The following is a 17,764-nucleotide window of genomic DNA, read 5'->3' as shown; positions in this document are numbered from 1 at the left end:
AGGACATTGGCTTTAATGTGGCTGGAAAAAGGAGATGGAGGACATCATGTTCCCAAATCATTTGTACTTCATATTTCAGGGAATCAAAGAAGCTGTTTGCCCATGCAAATATGAAACCTGGTATAACAGGGCGTGGTCTGCGGTGCTGCTGCAGGGGTGATGGATGCACCTGCAGTGGCATCGTCAATTATGCCTCGCCGGCTTAAAGTCTGTGCTCTCTTTGCTATTATTATTATTATTATTATTATTATTATTATTATTATTATTATTATTATTGTTGTTGGTGGTGGTGTGTGGCTGGCAGCTGGAAAGCTGAACGGCAACAGTGTGAAAAAAGTGTGCAATAAAAGGTGTTAACGAGTGTTTTGAACGTCGTCGGGTCGGGTTAATGCCACACCTGGTTATCCTAAACAAAAACTCTGAGCCACTGTCTGGCCACAGAGACTGGTACTGCAATGTGTGTCTGTGATGGAGGGGATAGGTCTCAAAGTCAGTTCATCACAAAGGTGATCCGGGCCCTATTTCAAGAAGCCGGTTTAGAAAACTCAGAGTGAAAAACGATACTCAGGGTTGAGTAACCCCGAACTGTCCAACTCGGAATATTCGGTTTCAGAAAGGCTGATAACAATTAGTTCAGTCAACGCGGAGTTGCGTCAACCCCAAGTGAAGCGTGCGGACGAGGATACATAAAGCCCTGATAAGCGGAGCACAGATTAAGCGAGTCACCATGGAGACGGAGGGAAAGAAGGCGCGGTCAATGTATTTTACAGCGCTTGAGGCCGAAATTCTGATGGCAGCATATGCCGATAACATGCAAATTCCGCGGAAAAAAGTAAAGTTAGCCACAGCTGCAAAAGAAAGGGAGCATGCATGGCAAAACATAGCCGACAGAGTCAATGCGTGAGTGTTAATATAAACATTGATCTAGGGATTTCCACCCATTTAACACGTTATTTTATCATATGTTATTTTATTTGTTATTTTATACATTTTATTTTGTGATGTGATGTGAGCGCAGGTGCAACCCAACAGGCCCCAAACGTTCCTGGCAGCAAGTAAAAATGAAATATAAAAATATAGTCCAAACAGGTAAGGTGTAATTGTATTATGAGCCATAGTGCTTGGGCTGTTTGTCCCATGTAAATCAATTGCAGTTAGAGGCTACATTAATTTTCTTTCTGTAAGCACTTATTGAAATTATCTGAGCACATTACAAGTACATATTTGCTTACTCTGTATGCTCAAATGTGACCCGTTATAGCCAACAGAAAAAAAGCAGAGGCCCGAAAAACAGGTGGGGGTCCTCCACCACTCACAGAGGCTGAGCAGTTGGCCCTCAGCCAAAACAGTGGGCGCCCTGTGGCCGAAGGCATCTCTGCGGGGACATCCTCTGAGGCAATAACCCCGCAAGACACAAGTGCCTACATAGGTGGTAAATTCAAAATAATACATGATGTGCATACATCCTTTCTTCACAGTCACCTTTGCAGTGCTGCTCATTCATTTGATAAACTCTTTACCATAATGAATTATTTTGTAGTGAAGTTATTTTCCTACTGATTTTGCCTTCCCTCAGCCTTGGTTGTCTTTGAGAGCATAATGACAATGAAGTGTAAGGTGATTGGTATGTTTGTTAATTGCCATTTGGTCCCTTGTAAGTTATAAGTGACCTGTATAAACCTCATATTCTATCAGTTGATGGTGGTGGTGTACTGCATCTGGTGCAGCCTCCTGTTGAGCCAGACCAACATGCAGTTGTGAGTAATACTCCACAGATTATATGAGTTTACAGTAGAACAGCAATGTTGTTTATTTCTTTACTACAGGAAAATAATGAAGAAACATTGACAGCTGTTACAGAGGAGGAAGCAACAGAGACACTTTATGAGGTTTACATCTTTTAATACTTTGTGTACAGGAAACACAGGCGACCAATAAAGCCAGTTGAACAGAAAATCTGTTTATTCGTCTTTCAACATGTTGAGGTGATGGGTCAAAAGAAATGATTGTGACATATGGTGTCTCTGACTGCGCTTCCATCTTGTATGTCCGTGGGAGGGTCAGGATGTTCATGGTTTGGATCACTGCTGATGTTTGGTTCAGAAGGACAGTGTTCTCCTCTAATTGTGGCAATGTTGTGAAGAATCACACATGCCACAATAATGTCACATGCCCTTTCTGGGGTGACCCTGAGTCTTTGCAGGCACTGGAACCGGGCCTTAAGCATTCCGATAGTCATTTCAATTCTGGCTCTTGTCCTGCAATTAGCCAGATTATATCGCTGCTGTGGGCCCGGTTCAGGGTCAGAGTAAGGGGTAAGCAAATAGGGTAAACATGGATACCCCCTATCACCAAGCAAGTAGCCAGTGAACTCTCCTAAGACAGAAGGGTACACTTCAGTTCAAATGTCCCTGAAGCAATTGGTCTTTATATATTTTAAAGTATTTTCAACTCACCATGTCCAAATTTTGTGCTCAGTGTACATTCACGGAATATTTGTGAGTCATGGACAGAGCCTGGCCACTTGGCTTCCACATTTGTAATAATGTTGGCAGCATCACATATGATCTTCACAGTGCAGAGAACACAAATTAGCATCCATTACTATGATGAAATAATTTGTTAGTTTGAAATGCTACAGGGAACTATGTACCTGTACATTAATGCTGTGGAAAGACTTCCTGTTCACATAGTCTCCTTCATTTACTAAAGGAGCAATGATTGGAATGTGAGTGCCATCTGTACAGCCAATCACGCCTGGGAACCCTGAAAATAAATGTAATATTTAAGTAGTAGTCCAAGTATCACCACATCATAAATTAAGTTTTGGTCATCCTGATACCTGCAATTTTGTGGCATCCCTCTTTGATGAATCTTGTGGGTCTGTGACCGGGGAACACCACAGACGAGTACAGGAGACGTTTCAGTGCAACTGTAACATTCCTGACTGCCCGACAGACGGTAGCCTTGGAAACGTGCTCAGCGTCACCAATATTATACAGAAAGCTCCCGTTTGCAAAAAACCGAAGTGCAATACAAATAATATGTACAGAACTGAGAGAATGTCCGCGATGTGTCACATGCGTAATATATGGCAGGATGTTATCCAAATAACTTATAGATTGTGCTGAAAAACGGTAACGTTCGCACAGACAATCATCAGGAAATGATAAAATGTCCAAACGCGCTCTAATCACTCTCTCCCGGCGGAGAGCTCTGCGGAGAATTTGGGCTTCACGATCTACTGGCTCTTCAAGGAAGGGACACGCCATGTCTGACACTTCCTACTGTCAGGTTTCCGACAAAGAGGCGGAGAAGGTCAGGGTTAGTTGTAGTAAACCTGCTGGGGGCAGGTTAGCTTCACGGCGTGTGTCGTCATAGTGACTCACTCAGGCTTCAGCTGAACTCGCTTTGTGAAACCGAAAACCCAGAGTTTTCGTTAACTCAGGGTATACTTACTCAGTTTTTCCACTAAACCGGCTTCCTGAAACAGGGCCCTGGTCTCATAAATGTTTGTAGGATAAGTCTAAATGTCTAGGCGCTTGGTTTTATACCCCTGTGACCATATAGGTGATTGAAACACTTTATTTCCTGGACATGACAATAATAAACCCCTTCAGTGTGACATTAAGTCACAACAGAGTTGTCTTGATGCATGCTGAGTCATCCAGGTAGGAAAATTCCAAAAGGTGGATTCTGTTCATCTGAATGTAGCGTTTTCAGTGGGAGAAACGTTTTGTCACTCAACCAAGTGATTTGAATTTAGATGTGTAGAGTTAGAAATGCTACAGAAAGTGTTGAAATTAATGCAGATACCAGAGAGTTGTGGCACAAGTGGCACACACCAAGGTTGTTTTTTGTTTGTTTGGTTTTTTTTAGAATAAAGAAGTTTCTTATTTGGATAGGCAAAAAGCTGCTGTAGATATCCTGGAGTACATACAAGTGATTTGCACACTAGTTTGACTAGACGTGGCCTAATTTTCCTCAAAACCAATGACGTCTTGCTCCACCAACACCATTTATCATGCGTGCAAACGAGTCATTATGTGTGCAAATGATTTGAACTTGTCCTATTCTGGGATATCAACAGTAATTTTTTGTATTTGGATTTCTGCCTTCCTACACTGTAAAATATAACTTGTTGTTTCAACTTAAAAATAGGGCTGCCTTAAATTTTTAAGTTAAGTCAAGAAATAGAGTTTGTTCTTGTAACACAACCAATTGTTATCTTAATGAAAAATCACATGTTGTCTAAACTTTCGTCTTAGTTTAGGTGACTGAGATTTGTTAGTCAGTTCAACTCCTTTAATTGCAACACGTTCTCACTCCCAACTCGTCAAATGTGTGACGCATGGTCAGGCTCCCTCTGCTTCACTTATCGACCCCCCTCGCGTTGAGAATTGACGTGCAGGGTCCTCTCATTGAATACTATAGAGCTCCCTAAATGTTGCTTATTGACAACAAGAGATTGCCGCGGAAGAGCCTGTTGTCCGTATATATATTTCCAAAATCACATTGCAGTGACGTATACAGAACACAATAAATTATATAATGTAAACAACTACCTAAGAAACAGCAGATACAGCAGATAAATTAATTATAGGCTATTACTTTTGTATCGTTTATTGCATTTATGAAGGGAGTGGTGTATGCTGGGTAATGGCACAGCTAGCGACTGGGTGACTTTATTCACCCGCTTCGGCTGTTATCAGTCCACACAATCAGTGGCTTGTCTAGAAAGGTTTTGTTGGGGGGGCCAGGTAGGGGCACAGATTTGGAGAAGGGTGGCAGATGTAATTGGCAGATAATGTTTAAAAAAAATTCTACCAACCGTTAACCATAATTCAATAATCCTATAAACCTAATAACTGAATGCACTTTTAACTCTTATTAGAATGAGATTTTAACCACTATGGTGCAAAGTTTTTAGATACTGCGTTGATAAAGTACAAGAGATACAATCAGTGCTTTGTCAGTGTTTACTCAGCATTCAAGGTCAGCAATATTTGCATAGTATTTTTACTGACATATAGTGCACATATGTTTTGGGCAAAAACATTTTTGAATATTAAAATACGAACATTTGTAACAAACAATTGACAAATTAGCCAATTCCAATGTAAAACTTTATCTGCCTGTTAAAAAAAAAGAAGATAATCTTCTCACAAACTGGTGTTTGATTTTGAAACAGGAAAAAAGTGGGGAAACAACTGATAAGACTAACATTTGAATAAAACCTGAAAGCAAGTAAATACTTTATATGCTGCCTTATGGTAAACTTTGGTAATATTGATCAAGAACAACACTGGCTGATGATGAAATACAGTCAGCTGGCATGGTGACACTGCCAGTATTAACCTGCAGGGCTGGACTGGGACAGAAAATTGGGCATTTTGACTAGAGACCAGCCCACCAGGTATTAACAAAAAATAATTTCCCCCAGGGATCAATAAAGTATTCTGATTCTGATTCTGATTCTGATTAAAGCCATAAAGACTTTGAATGAAAACAAATGCTGTTGTGACAGTGATGTACAGTCTTGTTGGTATATGTATGGTTTCTATACATTTTACGTCAGATAAAAACTTTGGTTGTAAGATTTAGATAATTATTTAATAAAAACTAGATATTTTAAATGAGAATAAGAAAGAAAAGTATTTCTTTGTTCCCCACCTTTCCCTGTTTATGCCCTACCTGGCCCCCTGGCAAAACTTTAGATCCACCCCTGCACAGTTACCAGCTGTCAGCTATTTAGAAAAGGATCCTGGTGTTATTTGTCTCTCAGAAACAGTTCATAACTTCCCTTCAACTCATTCATGTCACCTAAAAGGTAAACCTGTTTCTCCATCACCTGTTCAGCTCTGATGATTCAGTAAGGACATCTCCTGGTTTCATCTTCATGTTTCCCTCTCACCACATATCCAAACCGATATCATGACCAGCAGGTTTACAGCTTTGGCTCCAGCAAACATCAGCTGATACTAGAAATTAATATTAAATACATTCTAACAACAGCTGATCAAGCTTAAACGTGCTGCTGTTGTTTAGCGCGACATCTACTGGTTTCCTCTTTCTGGCGCAAAGTGGGCGATAAACAAACAAGAGAGAAAAGACGATCAGCTGATCATTGATCAGTTTCATGATTGAAGTGGCCTGTGCCCCCCCCCAGGCCACCCCGCTGGACACGCCACTGGATTGCACATCATGTTTTAAACTTGAAATTGCAGGTCATATAACTAAACAGAAGCAGCTGAAAGAAGATGATAGTTTAACATTTATCGTCCTTTTCAACAACTGCTCTACATTTACCAATGTTGTTACAATACTCTTACCAAAGTCAGTAAGGTTTTGTATAAATAGGTTTAAGTATAAATAGTGTCCAAGTAGAACAGTTATAAAAGTTTTAGCATTTTTAATTTTTTTTTTAAGGTTTTAAGTTTTTATTCATTTGTCATTTGTCCTGAATTAACATTCAGGATAAATATTTGCCTATTGTACGATGACGGTTCATATCAATATCCAAAAGAGAAATGTTGCAAAATAGAAGAATTATTTCTAAGAAGAAGTATTAAACCAGGATCAAAATGACATCATTCAACTATTTACAGCATTTTATGTTATTTGTTTTCTTTAGTTCAATCTGCTCTAAATCTAAACGTGTGCATGTATTTGATATGGTATACTGTTCAATAAAAGAGTAAATGTGCAAATTGTGAGAGGCCTTGTTCTTGTGTTATTCTTCCAGAAAAGGTTACTTCTACATAAACACATTTTTTTTTTTAAAAATATACCACAACCTCACTTAAAAAATATAAGCCTACAGATTGTAAAACACATCCAGGCCTTTTAGTGGTTTAGTTGTGGACTGCTCTCCCTGCTTCGTTTGTGTCTTGTGATCGTTGTCATGTCTAAAGAAGAGGACTGAAACAGAGGTTAATCATACATACAAGAAAGAATTTGGTTAATGCAAATTACATTATTTGTGTATGAAAACAAAATGGAAATGGAAAGGTGGCAGGATTTAATCTTTAGTTCAGTTTCATTTTCTTTTCATGAGAAACTGAAAGTCACTCAGTCTTGTTGTCATTCCATTAAGAACATGACACTTTTTTCTGTCATTTGGAAAAAGGTTATTTTGTAACATATATTATTACATGTTTATTCATCACAGAGTATAACACAAGCATGTTTTGACTATGCCTATTTATCTAAACATAGCTTTGGAAGTCAGAGCTTGTTTTTCTGTTTTGTCAATCATGTGTGTTGTTAATGAAAAAGGACATGAGAATGAATTTCTGTCAGACAGTCTTTTGCACCATCAGAGCCATACATGTCTAGCTTTTTTTTTTCTTTAATCTGAATCTAGTTTTCTTCGTAATCTGCTCATTTTTGGACTTCTCTTTTTGCCTGCTAACATCACCCTCCATAACTGACCAGTTGCTGTATTACCTTTAAAAAGAGCTGAGCACACTGTAAAATCTTAATTTATGATCTGTGTGTCTATGTAACTGCTGTTCCCCTTCAATTTAAAGAGCTGAAATGTCTAATATATAGAGTAGTTATGGCTTTTTAGAAATTACAATTTATCTTTCAGTTTCTATTCTTGATCATGGATAGCAAAACACACTGACTGAATGGAAACTCAGTGAATGGATAGAGACATTTAAAGATAAATTATTTCTATGCATCAGTGATGGCTACAAATATTGATACTTATATGATCTGTTAGCACTTGCATTTTTTTATACTTACTGCACAAAATGTGTAACCAAATGGAAATGTGCTAAAATTTAAAAGTTACAGAGTTATTTTAAACAAAAGCGAACACGCATTCAACTCATACATCAATGAGGAACTCGTTTAGAAAAGTATTTTTGAAGTGATTTTATAGATAATCCTTCACTTCTTCATCTGCTAGAACATAGAACATTTGACCTCGGTTTGGGTGAGATACAAGGAAGATCAGTGTGTGACTTATAAACATCACATAGAGAGCAGTAGATAGTCACCAAAGCAGCAGTAAGCTATGCCGACACTGTATCTTTTCAGTAGGAAGATCATGTCCACGCTATCTTAATGCCTCCCTACTTGGAAAGCACAGACAGAGACAAAGCACTGGTGAAGTAGATGTTGAAGTAGATGTTGGCCCAGTGTCTTGCTGAGCCAATATATGTTGGCAAAATGTTAGTGTGCTGCCTGGGAATTTCCATTCAAATTGTTTGGCACCCACCAAATAAGGAACAAAAAGTGACAATTGTGGTGGAAGTGTTCAAGAATTTATTTTTTTTGTATACAGAAGTAAAAAAAAAAAACCCCACAGTATTTCACAGACTGGAAGTTTGGTGACTGACTTAGGTTAACATAAAACAGGAAAGTTTCATTTTACAGAGTCATGCAATAGCTGTTGCTTTAGTACACAGGTGTCGAACTCCAGTCCTCAAGGTCCGGTGTCCTGCAGGTTTTAAATGTGTCCTTGATCCATCACAGTTGATTTAAATGGTTAAATTACCTCCTCAGCATGTCATAAGTTCACCATCCTTTTCTGCTTATCCGTATCAAGGTCATGAAGGGTGAAGCCTATCCCAGCTACCATAGGGCAATAGGCAAGGTAAATTCACGTCAGATTAAAAATCTGATGCATATGATAACCACATCATCATTAACAAACTAAACTCCAGTTAACTTGATGTGAAAAGCATGTCCAAAGATGACATAACACTTGTTATGTCAAATGTTTTTTAAATCTTTCCTTCAGACACTATGATAAGTCAGTTTCTTTTTGCACAATTTCATCATACAATATCATTTTAACTGCATCCAGAAATTCTAACAGGGAGCAAAAAATCAAAGAAAAGAGGATCACAGTGAAAATATTTGGGGTGTGTGCAGTGGTGGCAGAGAACATTTGCATAAATGTGGTTGGAAAGAGGGGATGGAGGACATCATGTTCCCAAATCATTTGTACTTTATTTTTGCATGTCACAACATTTGCATATTTCCTTATGCAAATATGAAACCTGGTTATCCAAAAGAAAACTGAGTCACTGTCTGACCACAGTCTGGTACTGCAGTGTTTATGTGTACATGCAACCTCTTAGTGGTTGTAGGGGACATTTATTACATAGTGAAAATTTTACGCAACACACATACATGCATGAACTAATCATGTGATTCAGGTGTGTTGACCCAAGGTGAGATCTAAAACCTGCAGAGACACCGGCCCTCGTGGACTGAGATTGCCCAATGCCCACCCCTGGGCTAGATTGTGGTGTGGATATGTGGCCCAGGCCCATAGAAAACAGGTCTGGCCCAAATCTGGCATCAAGCTGGCACTTCTGACTGACCAGTGTCATGGCACAGTGTATGTCAACCAGGTGTGGGGCACGTCTGGCAATGATGCCACTGTTTATGCGATGGCATGGCATATCTGTCATGGTCCTGAGTCTACTGACTCAGTGTTTTGTGTTTCTTTATGCTTTTGTTTATTCTGAGTATGTATTCTGTTATGATTTGCCATTTGTTAGGTTTTTGTTCTGTTCCTCACCTGGTCCCACTTCTGTGTTCTGTCTGTCTATGGTGTCACACTGTCTGTTTGTGAATCTGTCTGTTTAGTTCAGTGCCTTGTCTGGTTCTCTGTGTCTGAGTTTCCTGTTTTATTGAAAGAATGAAAGAAATGTAATGTCCAGGGTTGTGCAATCCACATATTTAAGTGTCTTGTGCAGTGCAAATATGCTTAAAAGTGATTTATTTAAGTGAGTTGTTATAGACAGTGTTGTTGTTAATGTATGTTTGGGGGCGTTGAACCCCGGAACCTTCAGAGGTTTTTCAGGGTTCTCCCTGCCGGAATGTTATGTGTGGCACAGTTTCCTGTATGTGTGCGACTAGCTGTGGTTGTTCCTAAAAGTGGTCAGTAAACGTCCTAAAACTGGCACTTGAGTTTCCAAGCATTTTTATCCTGAGGTTATAACACCTTTTTGGCGACGAGGATAAAAGCCGAACGCGGACAGTTTTGAGTTTTTGCTACGGATTTTGCAGTCGGACTACCACTTCGCATCTATGGCTACGATCGGATCGCTCACGGAGTTTGCCGAGGGAGACGGCGACTGGATTGAATATGTCGAGAGGCTTGAACACTTTTTCTTGGCAAACGACATTTCGGACGAAGAAAAAAAAAGGTCAGTTCTTCTCAGTGCGTGTGGAGCGAGGACCTACAAGTTGATACGTAACCTGACGACGCCTCGGAAGCCCGGGGACTTCAGTTTCAAAGAACTGGTGACGTTGGTGCAAAATCATCACTGCCCGAAACCCTCCGTGATTGTTCAGCGGTTCAAATTCCACACTCATTCACGCAAGCCGGGAGTTTCGGTGGCTGCGTATGTGACGGAGCTGAGACAGCTATCAGAGCACTGTGAGTTTGGAGGCGTGCTGGATGACATGCTCCGCGACAGGTTGGTGTGTGGTATAAATGATGATGGCATGCAGCGTCGGTTGTTGGGGGAGCCCACACTGGACTTTAAGAAAGCTTTGGAAATTGCTCAGGCAATAGAAACGGCAGCTAATAACACTAAAGACATTCGGAAAGCTAACAACAATATGCACTCAACCGAGGTGCATCATGTATCTCGGAGTGTGAGGGGCAAACTGAAGGAGCTTTTGGAGTGTTACCGGTGTGGGGGGGCACACTTTGCCAAGGACTGTGTTTTCAAAGACAGTACCTGCCATAACTGCAAGAAAAAGGGGCACTTAGCCAAGAAATGCAGGGGCACTAAGGAGAAATCAAAGAAGGAATGGAAGACAAAACACAAACTAAACACTCATCACCTGCAGGGCATGGCACCTGAGGAGGATGAGTGTGTTTTCAACATGTTTAATCTGGTTGGCTTTAATAAGTGCTGTGCGGAGCCCATCTATGCCACTATCCAGGTAAATGGGAAGGAGCTACAAATGGAGGTGGATACAGGGGCTTCAGCTTCGGTGATCAGCCAAGCCACCTACCACAGCTTGTGGCACTCGGGCGGGGCACCAGCCCTCCAAGCGACTGAGATAAGCCTTAGACAGTACACAGGTGAATGCATTCCCCTGCTTGGTGCTATAGAGGTGCATGCAGCATATCAGGGTCAAGAAGCTGCAGCAACACTGCTGGTGGTGAAAGGGGAGGGGCCTAGTCTGCTGGGTCGTGACCTTCTGCAGAAAATCCGCCTGAACTGGAGGGAAATCAGGTATGTAACGGTAATAGCAGAGTTACTGGGAAAGTATGCAGATGTGTTCAAGAATGAATTGGGCACTCTCCGGGGCACCACTGTGAAGCTGTGTGTGGACCCTTTTGCCCGGCCACGCTTTTTCAAACCACGCACTGTACCATACGCCATGAAGGCCAAGGTGGAAGCAGAGTTGGAGAGACTACAACAGATAGGGGTCATTGAGCCAATAGAGTTCTCGGACTGGGCAGCCCCGATCGTACCAGTGTTGAAAGAGGACGGAGGGGTGCGTATATGCGGTGATTACAAACTGACAGTGAACCAAGCCTCTCAGCTCGACGCCTACCCTCTGCCTCGAGTGGATGACCTTTTTGCCACACTGGCGGGTGGTCGGACATTCACAAAGTTGGATATGAGTCATGCTTACCAGCAGTTGCTGCTGGATGAGGAATCAAAAAAATATGTGACAATAAACACACACAAGGGGCTGTTCAAGTACAACCGCCTGGTGTTTGGCGTTGCATCCAGTCCGGCTATCTTTCAGCGCACTATGGACAATCTTCTGCAAAACATTCCTGGTGTTGCTGTTTACTTGGATGACATTTTAGTTACAGGTAAAACAGAAGAGGAGCATCTGCGTAACCTTGAGCAGGTGTTGAAGAAGCTCTCAGAAGCTGGGTTGCGTTTGAAGCGCAGTAAGTGTGTTTTCCAAGCCCCTAGCGTGACATACCTGGGTCATCGCATTTCTGCACAGGGCCTGTCCCCACTGGAAGAGAAAGTGAGGGCAGTAAAAGAAGCCCCGAGTCCAAAGAATGTAGCTGAACTAAGATCATTCTTGGGCTTAGTGAACTATTATGGGAAGTTTTTGCCTGACCTCTCCAGCATGCTTGCTCCCCTGTACGGGCTGCTGCACAAAGACAGTCAGTGGAGGTGGTCCCAAGCACAGGAGAAGGCCTTCAGACAGGTAAAAGAACTGTTACAATCGGCACCACTCCTGGTGCATTTTGATCCGGAGAAGGAGGTGGTCCTGTCCTGTGATGCTTCCCCGTATGGCATAGGAGCTGTTCTTTCCCATCGTATGGAAGAGGGGGAAGAGAAACCGGTCGGATATGCGTCACGCACGCTCACAGCAGCAGAAAAGGGCTATTCACAGCTTGAGAAGGAAGGCTTAGCAATAGTTTTTGCTGTGAAACGTTTTCATCAGTACCTGTATGGCCGCCCATTTACTGTTGTTACAGACCATAAGCCCCTCCTGAGTCTCTTTAGTGAAACAAAAGGCATCCCACCCATGGCTTCAGCCCGGGTTCAGCGCTGGGCATTAACACTGTCGGCATACCAGTATCGCATTGTTTATAAGGCGGGACCTGAAAATGCGAATGCAGATGCTTTCAGCCGCCTCCCCCTCCCGGAAGTCCCCGACCAGTCGAACTTGCCCCCAGAAACTGTGTTTTTGCTGGACAAGCTGGCGAACTCTCCGGTCTGTGCTAAAAACATCAAAGCATGGACTGAACGGGATCCAGAGTTATCTCGGGTTAAACAGTGGCTGTTGCAGGGCTGGCCAGCAACAGTGGAGCAAGATCAGCTCAAACCGTATGCCAAGCGTCAGCAGGAGCTCAGTGTTCAAGATGGCTGCATCCTGTGGGGTTCCCGAGTCATTATTCCGCCTCCAGGTCGGTCACAGATCATTGAAGTGTTGCATGAGGCTCATCCAGGGATTTCTCGGATGAAAAGTCTGGCAAGGTCATTCGTGTGGTGGCCGGGAATGGACAGTGCCTTGGAAGACAAGGTAAAAGCCTGTTCTCAATGTCAGTCAAACCAAAAAATGCCACCACCTGCCCCACTCCACCCATGGGAGTGGCCTGACCGTCCATGGTCCAGGCTTCATCTAGATTTTGCCGGCCCCTTTTTGGGCCACATGTTCTTGGTGTTGGTGGATGCGCATTCAAAATGGCTGGATGCCCACATAATGCCGACCATCACAGCCCCAGTCGTCGCAGACACACTCCGGAGAATCTTTGCAACACATGGATTACCAGAGGCAGTGGTCACGGACAATGGGCCCACGTTCACAAGTGGGGTTTTCCAAGAATTTATGGAGAGAAATGGGATCCGACATATCTGCACAGCACCCTACCACCCTGCCTCCAATGGCTTAGCGGAGCGCGCCGTGGAGACGCTGAAAGACGGTCTAAAAAAAATGCCAGGTCTTTCCATAGAAAAGAGGCTCTGCCGTTTCCTGTTTCAGTATCGCATCACGCCTCATACAACCACAAGCTTGTCCCCAGCGGAGTTGCTGATGGGGAGGAAGCCCAGATCTCATCTGGACCTTCTTCGCCCAGATGTGGGAGCCAGAGTCGCCCAGTCACAAGGTGGGCAGAAGGTGAGACATGATCTACATGCCAGAGGCTGTGTTTTCAGGCAGGGAGACTGTGTGTATATCAAAAACTTTACGGGTGGCTCACGGTGGCTGCCTGGCGTCATTCACCACAGTTCAGGGCCAGTATCTTTTGTGGTGGAGTTGTTGGATGGCAGACAAGTTCGCAGGCACAAGGATCATGTGAGAGCCCGCACGGATGGAGCTGAGAAGAGGGCTCAGAGTGGTTCGCACGCACATGGTGGAGACAGGGCTGTGGACATTGTGGGGCCTCAGAGTGGTTCACCCGAAGGGGAAGTCGTGTCAGCAGCCCCTGAGATTGGGATTGGTTCTTCAGTATCACCAGAAGGGCTGGTGGAGCAATCTAAGTCACCTGAGCCGAACCCGGTCACAGGAGCTCAGCAGGCTCCTAGCCTAGAGAACCCAGCAGCAGGACTGAGAAGGTCAAAGAGGCAGCACAAGCCCCCTGATAGACTGAATTGTTAAAATAATGTGGTGTTGAATTCTCCCTCTCTTTTTGTACTTATGCATAATTGCTATGTTGTGGGTTTTTGCTTAAGGGGGGGGAAGTGTTATAGACAGTGTTGTTGTTAATGTATGTTTGGGGGCGTTGAACCCCGGAACCTTCAGAGGTTTTTCAGGGTTCTCCCTGCCGGAATGTTATGTGTGGCACAGTTTCCTGTATGTGTGCGACTAGCTGTGGTTGTTCCTAAAAGTGGTCAGTAAACGTCCTAAAACTGGCACTTGAGTTTCCGAGCATTTTTATCCTGAGGTTATAACATGAGTGATTTGATTTGATGACCACGCGGTGTAGTTGTGCAGTGGCCACTAGTGTAAACAAATGTCCAGAATGTCCAGTGTGTGTGTAAAAACCATATGTGTGGGTCAGTACTATGTGGTGGTGTGATTGAGAGACTGTATCGCCTGTGGAAAGAAGCTTCTCCTCAGTCTCTCTGTGTTGGTCTTCAGGGAGCGGAATCGCTTTCCTGACCTCAACAGAGAGAACAGTCTGTTGTTGGGATGGCTGAGGTCCTTCACAATCTTCCTGGCCTTGGTCCAGCACCGCCTGCTGTAGATTGAGTGCAGGTCAGGGAGCTCGGAGCGGATGGTGCGCTCAGCTGATCGCACAACCCTCTGTAGAGCTTGTCTGTCCTGCATGGTGCTGTTCCCGAACCAGGTTGAGATGTTCCCCGTCAGGATGCTCTCTATGGTGCAGGAGTAAAAGTTCTTGAGCACCTTGGAGGGCAGTCGGAAGTCTCCCAAGTGTCTGAGGTGGTAGAGACGCTGTCGGGCCTTTTTCACCACAGTGTTGATGGATCTGCCCCTTTGACCAAGGTCAGAGCCACATCACCAGGCTCCTGATTGGTTGTCGTGGCGTGTTTTGACGCTGGAGTTCAGATTTTTCCAACTCAAGCGGTAGACGCGAAACACGCGTATGCACAAAATGCAACACAAAAACTGACGCACATGGTTTTATTCGCGAGCCAAACGCGCCAGACGTGTACACTGACGCCCGTTTCTCGCGTTTTCGTGATGCAAATCTGCTTCCAAATTTTCGCGGGACACGAAATCGCGTGTCATCGCGCTTTTTCCATTGACTTTACATGTAAACCTGACGCTCTGGCCGCCTCTATCGCGTTCGGTGTGAACACACGGTTAGAGTGCGGAAAACCTCTAAACCTCAGGCTTAAAATGACCAACAGTCTCCTTTAAAAAGGACATAGTCACAGGCTCAAACCTGTCAAGGACAGCAAAGCAGGAAGCAGAGACTGAGGGGTCATGAGCACAAGGCAAGATTTGAGCCCTTGTGGAGGAGACCTTCTCAATAAAAAAAATGTAAAAAATTTTCACAGGCTTCAGACGAGGGCTTGATACAGTCGATATGTGGTGCACTAAGAACAGAGTTAATAGTTAAAACACATGGGTTGTGACAATTTGATAGAATAATGTCAGATAAGTGTTTCTTTTGGCATCTTTTACAGTTTTTTGATATTGAAGCCAACAGTCCTTTAGCATCTCGAATGACACTTGTAGTTGGTCCTTTTCCCACTTGTGTTCAGCTTGACGGTACTCACATCTGACAGCTTGGGTCATGTCGTTCAGCCAGGGCTCAGATTTAGCTTTAGGCAGTTTGGTTTTTAATGGAGCGACAGTGTCCAAAGCAGTCCAACAGGTGGAATAAAACCATGAGCTCAGTTCCTCAGTCTGGCTGCATAAAAACTCTGGGATTGTACAGTTCTGGTTAAAAACTGTTGAAAACCCAGGAGCAGCATGAGGTTTAACTGAGGTACAGGCAAGAGGAACTTCAAACATTACAGGACTGTGGTCAGAAAACACAGCATCACGAATCTCTACGTTAAAAACATAAAAACTATGAGTTAAAACAGGATCAAGTATGTGTCCACGTTCATGTGTGGGACCAGTCAAACATTGCACCAGATTAAAAGAATCAATTTAAAAAGCTCTTTGCCATGGGCATATCAGGACAACACACATGAATATTAAAATCCCCACCAATAAGAACACAATCATATTTTGGCATGTATTCAGCCAAGAAGTCATTCACAAAGTCCTTATTTTATTTTGGAGCAGCCCAGCTGAAACACAGACAGTTTAAAGCTGGTGAATGACGGGGTTGATAGCTGCTTACATTTAAAATGACTTTAAAAATCGTAGCTATTCCTCCTCCTTGGCCCAACATACGCAGGGAATTAAAGTAGCAGCAATTGTTATTGATCTATAAGGAAGAATATTATTTTTCTGTATTTGATTCTTTTAGTAATTTAAATTATTTTAAATTATTTCATTTAATTTGTATCTATATATTAGCTTAAATTGAAATGGATAAATGAACAACTGTTTAGTGGAAATAGTTTTGGTGATTTGCAGTATTATATTGTGAAACTGACTCTAAAATTTGATTCATATATTTTACAATTTCAAAACTTAAATTTTTATATTTTAATGAGTGAAGAGGGAAAAAGCTATCAAAAGAATGTGAAATTAAACTAAATTATAATAAAACTGAGGAAATCTTTCATAGGTAACTTTCCAAGTCAAAGTTTTGTGAACAAAGGGCTATCTTATCACACTGCAGTTGCCCAGGAGATACACAGGAGAAGGAAGGGGGACTCCCAGCAGTTGACAATAGGCTGACAGTGGCAATTCTAAGTGGCCGTATGTGTATATAGTGTTTAGTTTTAGTTTAAAATGCATATCTCAGATTGTGATTTAGTGTTAGTTGAAGCTTGCAACCTGTAAGTAGTTTTTATCAAGCAGCTTAGTTTTAGGGCAAGTAAAGGACAAGAACAAGGTTTGAAAAACATTTTCATCTTACAAAAACACTTAAATCAAGGTTTATTGAACCGTATACAAAATGTAAATGTTTGCATGCATATACAAATTAGAAACAACAAAAAATAAAATTATAAACTAGTAGCTGAAGTAGAAGCTGATAGTAATGCTGGTGTATTATTATTCATGACACCCAAAGAAACCAATGTAATGCAGGAAAAAAATTCTGATTCTGAAATTGCAATAAAAAATATTGTGCTATATAAGGCTCAAAGATAAAACTGAAAAACATATCCATAAACTAATGGCTCTCATTTCAATGAACTAAGACTTAACACATGCAATTAAAACATTAGAATATACTATAAGATGCTAAAATGTGAAGCAGAAATAAATCAATGTCTTCTTCTGATTATCCAAATCAGGCTTGCCAGGGATATAAGTTCTAGTTTAGTAAAAGCAATATTTATGTAATTAAACACAAAACAGGTAATCAAAGCTGATTAATTTAAGTATTACAAAAATAATAATACCATTTTTATTTTTACCCAGCTACTGTTGTAACATTTCTTCATCTTGACCACCTTGAAGTTGATTATAATGTGTTGTCAAAGTCTCAAGATACTCTGAAACATCTAAAACAACAAAGTGATTTTATTAATAATACATACAGGATTCCTAGTACTCAACATGAAAGATTTACTTTATATTCTGTTTACCTGGGAGTGAGTAGGCAGCAGTCTTCAGTGAGAATTCAATGGCTTCCTTCATGATTTTCTGGAGCGTGTACAGCATGACTTTCTAATTTAACATAAGAGCCTTTATTAGTTTTCACAGAGCCAAATTATGAGTTAAAAAAAAGACTTGAATTACTGGTTACATGTTTGTTTAGAGTGAG

General features: G+C 42.0%; 1 protein-coding gene and 1 long non-coding RNA gene across 5 annotated transcripts in view; both read right to left on the bottom strand.

Annotated features, from left to right (window-relative positions):
• LOC309705480 (nuclear GTPase SLIP-GC-like) overlaps positions 1–17,764 on the bottom strand; it is a 116,536-nt gene that overhangs the window by 79,727 nt on the left and 19,045 nt on the right. The window contains exons 21-22 of one of the 4 annotated variants that reach the window (XM_082531355.1): positions 17,586–17,667; positions 16,990–17,501 (exon numbers count right to left, since the gene is read on the bottom strand). The exons of the other annotated variants lie outside the window; for them this stretch is intronic. Coding sequence (XP_082387481.1) covers positions 17,419–17,501; positions 17,586–17,667 — 165 coding nt within the window. The 3' untranslated portion in view covers positions 16,990–17,418. Of the gene's footprint in view, positions 1–16,989; positions 17,502–17,585; positions 17,668–17,764 lie in introns of those variants that run through there. 4 annotated transcript variants of the gene reach the window in all.
• On the bottom strand, positions 1,536–3,076 carry LOC309705499. Its single transcript, XR_014276565.1, has 3 exons — positions 2,843–3,076; positions 2,457–2,766; positions 1,536–2,376 (listed from the first exon to the last, which is right to left on the bottom strand). It is a non-coding gene; the product is annotated as an uncharacterized lncRNA (long non-coding RNA).

Source organism: Aulonocara stuartgranti, assembly GCF_965226115.1.
Source record: "Aulonocara stuartgranti genome assembly, chromosome: 4".
In the NCBI taxonomy this organism is placed as follows: Eukaryota; Metazoa; Chordata; class Actinopteri; order Cichliformes; family Cichlidae; genus Aulonocara; species Aulonocara stuartgranti.
The sequence above is the reverse complement of the archived record's forward strand: the minus strand, read 5'-3'. Positions and strand labels throughout refer to the sequence as shown.